The sequence below is a fragment of the Zingiber officinale genome, chromosome 4A, assembly GCF_018446385.1.
Source record: "Zingiber officinale cultivar Zhangliang chromosome 4A, Zo_v1.1, whole genome shotgun sequence".
Classification (NCBI taxonomy): domain Eukaryota; kingdom Viridiplantae; phylum Streptophyta; class Magnoliopsida; order Zingiberales; family Zingiberaceae; genus Zingiber; species Zingiber officinale.
Window position 1 is genome coordinate 46,331,850 of NC_055992.1, and position 6,648 is coordinate 46,338,497.

General features: G+C 37.7%; 1 protein-coding gene across 1 annotated transcript; it reads left to right on the plus strand.

Moving 5' to 3' along the window:
• The first annotated feature begins 1,262 nt into the window (after nt 1-1,262).
• Nucleotides 1,263-5,274, plus strand: LOC121969888 (3-hydroxy-3-methylglutaryl-coenzyme A reductase 3-like). The gene is made up of 4 exons (XM_042520187.1): nt 1,263-2,330; nt 2,805-2,986; nt 3,676-4,022; nt 4,814-5,274. The coding sequence occupies exons 1-4, from the start codon at nt 1,399-1,401 to the stop codon at nt 5,054-5,056; spliced, it is 1,704 nt and encodes a 567-aa protein (XP_042376121.1). The 5' UTR covers nt 1,263-1,398; the 3' UTR covers nt 5,057-5,274.
• The last annotated feature ends 1,374 nt before the right edge of the window (nt 5,275-6,648 follow it).

The window sequence follows — 6,648 nt, forward strand, 5'->3', positions numbered from 1 at the left end:
ACATAAAAATGGACCCAGCTAGAAGTGGAGCCCTATACGCTGACCCCATTTTGATTATCTCAGTGCCGACTCTGATTGTAATAACTATAATTCATTGTTACTGTCCTCTATGTATTGACATAGTTGACACATGTACACAGTTGTTGCATTAGGTTTTGAGATCCATCCCTAAAAATACAAGATTATATATTTTATTTTTAAAAGCACCGATATATTTTTAAAATATATCTTATATTTTAGCATTAAAGGATAAAACATTAAATGGATGCCACGTATTTATAAAATTATTTAAGGCATTTTTTTCAAAAAAAAAAATCATTAAGTGAGGACCATTCTTTTGTCCTATCTAAGTAATGGGCGCTTAAATTTATTATTTTAATTTTCTAATATAATTCAGGTAACTTTTATAAAAATAATTTTTAATCATCTGATAAAATTTAAGTAATTTTTATAAAAATGAATAACTCAAATATTATTATTTTATATGCTAACACTTTATATAAGCACATTAAAAGTTTACCGCAAAATTACATAAAATATTTATAAAAATATTTTACAATTTATAAATTAGTACTACAGCGGAAAATAAAAAACCCATCCAATATCCATTCGATGTAATTAAACCAAACATAATGGTTGTTTCTAAATTACATCTCTCATTAATTAATTAGCATCCAACTAAAGCATCACTGACCCAAGTCTAATACCAACTCAGCTAATCACGCCATAAGGTAAGTCGGTTCATATGTTTTAACAACACAAATTGAATTGGATAACAATAGTTTTTAAAAAGTATCGTGGTTGTTTTGAAGAAAGGAAATATAGAAGAAAGAATAATTAAAGCAGACAAAGAAAAATGGAGGAATAAAATCAGATTCGTTTCACCTAACCATCAAAAAAAAATTATTATCCTGAAACAGAAACTATGAATAGGATTAAATATATATTTTTTTTCTTCTCGAGTAAATACTAAATCTGATGCCTTGTGTATCTATTTTGGACCGAACTATTATTAAAACAGGAATTAAGAATAGAATTAAAAATTATTTCCTTCCTATTTATTTACCTCCCAATTAAATAATAAATAGTAAATATTATACAGGCAAATAGTGAATGGATACATATATGTCCTCCTCTTCTTTTATATCGCACAGGAACATGATATAATTAATTGACAAAAATGAATGAGCGGTTTTGAGTTTATTTATTAATATAAATTTGGCCTTCGGCTTAGCTGTAAAATGTTCTATAAATACACCTCTGAGCTTATCTGTAATTTGCATAAGAAGACCCGCATATAGGCCTTCTGTGTGGTCTGTCTGCCCTCTTATTTCCTTCCGGCCGAGGCGACGCGAAGCGAAGCGTTGCGGGCGCAGCCCTTCCTTCTCCGCCACGACCATGGAAATCCGTCGCAGGCTTCCGCCGAGCGTTGCCTCTGCATCCAAGGGGCGCAAGCCTGTCCCGGAGGCTCCCGTGCAGGCCTCCGATGCTCTCCCCGTCCCGATCCGCTATACCAACCTCCTCTTCTCCGCGCTCTTCGCCGCCTCTCTGGTTTTCCTTATGCGCCGGTGGCGCGAGAAGGTCCGTATCTCTTCTCCTCTCCACGTCGTTGGCCTCGCTGAGATCGTTGCCATCGTCGGCCTTGTAGCCTCCCTCATCTACCTCCTCAGCTTTTTTGGGATCGCGTTCGTCCAGTCCATCGTTTCCTCAAATGACGAGGAGGACGATTTCCTCCTCACCGATTCCGCGGAGCCCTCTGCCACGCCCGCTCCCACTCCATCTCCCGCTCCTGCGCCTTGCTCGCTTCTCTGCTCCGCTTCGGCCCTCGAGAAAATTCCAGATCTCATCGCTGACGACGAGGAGATCGTCTCTTCCGTTGTCGCCGGGAAAGTTCCATCCTACGTTCTGGAGTCCAAGCTCGGCGATTGCCGAAGAGCGGCCGGGATCCGGCGAGAGGCGCTGAGGCGGACTACCGGGAGGGGCCTGGAGGGTCTTCCCCTTGACGGATTCGACTACGCGTCCATATTGGGACAATGCTGCGAACTCCCAATAGGGTACGTGCAGTTGCCGGTGGGGATCGCCGGACCACTTCTGCTCAATGGGAGACAATACCACGTGCCTATGGCGACCACGGAGGGTTGCCTGGTGGCGAGCACCAACAGGGGTTGTAAAGCCATCTTGGAGTCTGGGGGAGCCACCGCAATTGTTCTAAGGGATGGTATGACGAGAGCTCCGGCAGTGAGGCTGCCATTGGCAAAGCGTGCTGCGGAGCTCAAGGCCTTTTTGGAGAATCCCAACAATTTTGAGATGATCTCCCTCGTGTTCAACAAGTATTCGTTCTTTTGCCCTTTCAACTCTTCATTTGCAAAATAGGGATCTAGGAAGATTGTAGGCAGGACATGTTTTTTGTTGGTTTCTGGTTTGTGCGAAACGTAAGTTTTTTTAATCCTTTCATTTATTGATCGATCCCATCAATCTTTTGAAAAGGACTGGAACTTATCTAATTTCTGATTTTGCATGAAATTAGGATGTTTGTTAAAACTTTCCAGCGTATTCTGTGATCCTATTCTTTGTTTATTTCTTCTCTTAGTGATTATATATCTACTTTCATCTGCCCCTAGCTTAGATATAGTTGGAAAAAGTAAAATGCCATTTTCCAACGCAGTCTACAATTGTTTCTGAATTTTAACATATTTGTCTTTTCTTTTATATTGAAAAGAAAATAAAATCATTTTAAGCTCCCGTTTCCTTCATTTCTTTGAATAACAATTTGATGTATTTTCATTGAACATGAACATCTGCAGATCAAGCAGATTTGCTAAGTTTCAGGGCATCAAATGTGCACTGGCAGGGAGGAACCTTTATATGAGATTCAGTTGCAGCACAGGAGATGCCATGGGTATGAATATGGTATCCAAGGGCGTGCAAAACGTTTTGGACTATCTTCTGACAGACTTCCCAGACATGGAAGTGATTGGTATTTCTGGTGAGCTTCTTTGTCCTGCTTGATCCTTCAATTTGCATCTAGACATCAGGACCTTCCTAATTGATCATTCCTCAAAGGAAAACACCACATCGATTAGGTCAAGGAAACTATTTGCTTACTTATCCATTGCCTGTTTCAAAAGGACTTTTACATTTGACAAAGTCCTATCAGTTATGTGAGTGATTCAGCTGTACTTCGAGTTTTTATGTTCACTAATTATGTTCTTCCATACTAGATAGGAAAGTTGTTTTCAACTAGCAGAATTTAACATTTGCAGTGATGTTTTTGACACCAAAGTTAGTATTTTACCTTATCTATGGTGGCTTCTGCAAATCCAAATAGTTGAGACTCATGCTAATTGTTGTTGCATACGAGGGTTGTTTTTATTTCCTTTCCATTCAGCTACTTGAACTCAATTATTTGATTACTTCTTGTTAGTTTTACATCAAGATAGAAGAAACCTATTGGATCTTCATGTACTAGATGCAATATTGCAATTCAATTCTTTATATCAGGACATCATCCATTTTGGATTAAACCTATAATTGTGGGATGTAAACCCATAATTCACATGGTGAAAACTTGACTTGGTCAAATCAACTTTGCTTTACAGTTAGCATCACAGACAGGACTGTAAATTCCATCCTTTTGTTGGCATGTTTTGATTCTTATGTTTTGTCTCTCTCTAGGTAATTATTGTTCAGACAAGAAACCTGCTGCAGTGAATTGGATTGAAGGTCGGGGCAAATCTGTGGTCTGTGAAGCAATTATCAAAGAGGAGGTGGTGAAGAAGACTCTCAAGATCAATGTACCAGCTCTAGTCGAACTCAACGTGATTAAGAACCTTGCTGGGTCTGCAGTTGCTGGATCTCTTGGAGGTTTTAACGCACATGCCAGCAATATTGTTTCTGCAGTATTCATTGCTACTGGCCAAGATCCTGCTCAAAATATTGAAAGTTCTCACTGCATCACAATGATGGAAGCTGTGAATGATGGAAAGGATCTCCATGTATCTGTCACTATGCCATCCATTGAGGTAATTCTCTCGTCTTTCTGTCAGTTCTCAATTTGGACTCATTTTGCTTGTTTATTCCTGAAATTGATCTCCATACCCTTGACTTATTAAATGTTCCCAATATGTTGTATGCAATAGGTTGTGATTCATAGATCAATAGGCTTTTAATGACGATAGTGAAAGTATCACATGGAATCATATGTAGTAGTATTCAGTTTTTCCTTTGGATTTTTCATATATGGTTTATTTCTCTTGTGATAGAATTGGTTCTTAAGTTGGACCAACATTTCTGGTAACAACAGTTGGTCTTCACGACTGTCTGTCTTCCTCTTCGTTAAAAATTGATTACTTATGATGATCATCATAGTAATTCAAAATGAGGGGAGCATGGGAATATATCAAATCTGAATCAAACCATTCAAAGACACCTTCATTACTCTTATCTTTGTCACGGTGGTCCAATGAGTTCATCAGACTTTATTTTTTAAACAAGTTCACTGAGAACAATAACGTCTGAAACAGCAAGCTTGATATAAAAGAATGATTATTTGTCCAAAATAGTTTTATATTAAGATTTGAGTTTGTCCGGGCCTGTATATTGAATAACCTCAATTGGGTCTTATTCTATTCATGATGAGCTTTAAAACCAAACTTCTCATTAGTCCAATTATAGAAGTTCGTCCCTTTGCTTTTCCATGTGATAGACTAGTGCCATCTTATGTCAGGCAAAGGAAACTATGAAATAAAATTGAAATCAGCTCCAGTTGTTCACAACTTAGCTCTGGTTGCTCTTTGTGCTGTGCATATTGCAGGTAGGCACTGTGGGTGGTGGGACTCAGTTGGCTTCTCAGGCTGCCTGTTTGGACCTTCTGGGCGTAAAGGGTGCAAACCTGGACACCCCTGGGGCCAATGCCAGGCTCCTGGCCACCATTGTGGCTGGCGCTGTTCTAGCGGGAGAACTTTCTCTTCTCTCTGCCCTTGCTGCAGGCCAGCTCGTGAAAAGCCACATGAAATACAACCGATCCAACAAAGATTTCAACAAAGTTGCCCCCTAACCGATCCAGCTCACATTATAGCTCATATCTTGTGCTGGGAGGTTGAGTGGCCCAACTCCATACTGTTCACCATGTTGGTTTATAGCTGTGATGGGAGGGCATCTCCCTTTCTCTTCACCGTGTTGCCGTTCTTAACTTCTGCCTAGTTAGTACAATATAAAATCATTTCGATTTGTTGTTCCTGAGTTCATTAATGGTTGTGATATAGTGAAGAACAATATTTTGAAAGTCAGATGGGATCCGTCGGTAAGAACAAACCAAGAGCCAGCCATACTTTACTAACAACACATGGCAACATGTTACTACCACGTGCAGCGTTGCACTGATTGCGATTGTCTATAACCACACAAGAGTTCTAACTTGAATGGCAACTAGACTTTTAGACCCAAGAAATCAATTTCCCTCAAAATTACTTTTGCCGGATTCGGTTCCTTCTTCACTTAAATGTGATTAAGGGATGAAACAGAGAGATTCAAGGTTCATACAATTAGATATACGATCCAATATGAACGTAATATTTTGTTTGATTAGTTTGGCTTGTTTGACTTGCTTAACTTATTTGAACTGCCTAACTCGTTCTACGAGTTTGGTATGCTTATCTAACTTAGACCCATCTAACAATTGGAAGGCCCCTTTCAGATCACTAGTTCGTTAAGATTGTTTTCACTTGGCTAGCTGGTTGGGACTGTTTCAGATGGCCCTCATATAGGAGCCAAGTGGACTTTATATGAATAAAATATAAAATAAGAATATTCATTTTAAAAAATAAAATGAATCCGAATTAATTCTTGAAAATAGTTTTTGAAAATTTATTTTATAATTAAATATTTTTAAAAAATAGTAATAGGAAATGGAACAACCCAACTCCCAATTAAGGAATTTGGCCTTGAGTTAGATATGTCCGAATCACAAGCATGTTAAAATGAAAATAAGTTACCTGAAATTCCATTTTTTTAATTATTTTTTTGCCTGTAAAAGTCAAATCCATTTGTCAGTTGTCACCTTGAATCTCTTTTGTTATTTGCTTGATTTTGTCGGATACTTGATGACAGATGGCTTGTAGAATTTGCAATGAAATTATGTGATGTGATCCATATTGAAATATTAATGGTAAATTGAAAATTTAAAATAATAATAATAATAATACAACGTATCGACATCTCCTTTAAGCAACATTCTTATCGTAGGTGCTTAATTTTTTATTTTTCATGTTTTTTAATCCATGTATCATCATCCGGTCAACATAAAATTTTCATCCGCTACTAAAATAAATTTAAAAGCGCCCATAAAGATCCATCTGAATGATCAATTGTATGATCGAATACAGTACTAGAGGGGCAAGAAGAATAGCGTATGTCGTTTTTTCATGATTTTTAAAAAGTTTGCAACAGAATAGAAAAAGAAAAATAAATAAAATATTAACAACTTTATTTTTATTTGGTTCACAGCCTATACTGTGATGAGCGTATTTTATATACGATTTTTATAGTAATTTGATGCATATCTTGTTCCATTTTATATACATATATTTCATATTTGCATCTCTTTATACTTCATTTCGTTACTTTTATTTTTTTAGTTTGGAGAACCAC

Coding starts and splice junctions, on each gene's coding strand:
- LOC121969888 (XM_042520187.1), top strand. CDS start 1,399: ATGGAAATCCGTCGCAGGCTTCCGCCGAGCGTTGCCTCTGCATCCAAG. Junction 2,331..2,804: donor ATCTCCCTCGTGTTCAACAA/GTATTCGTTCTT, acceptor GAACATCTGCAG/ATCAAGCAGATTTGCTAAGT. Junction 2,987..3,675: donor GGAAGTGATTGGTATTTCTG/GTGAGCTTCTTT, acceptor GTCTCTCTCTAG/GTAATTATTGTTCAGACAAG.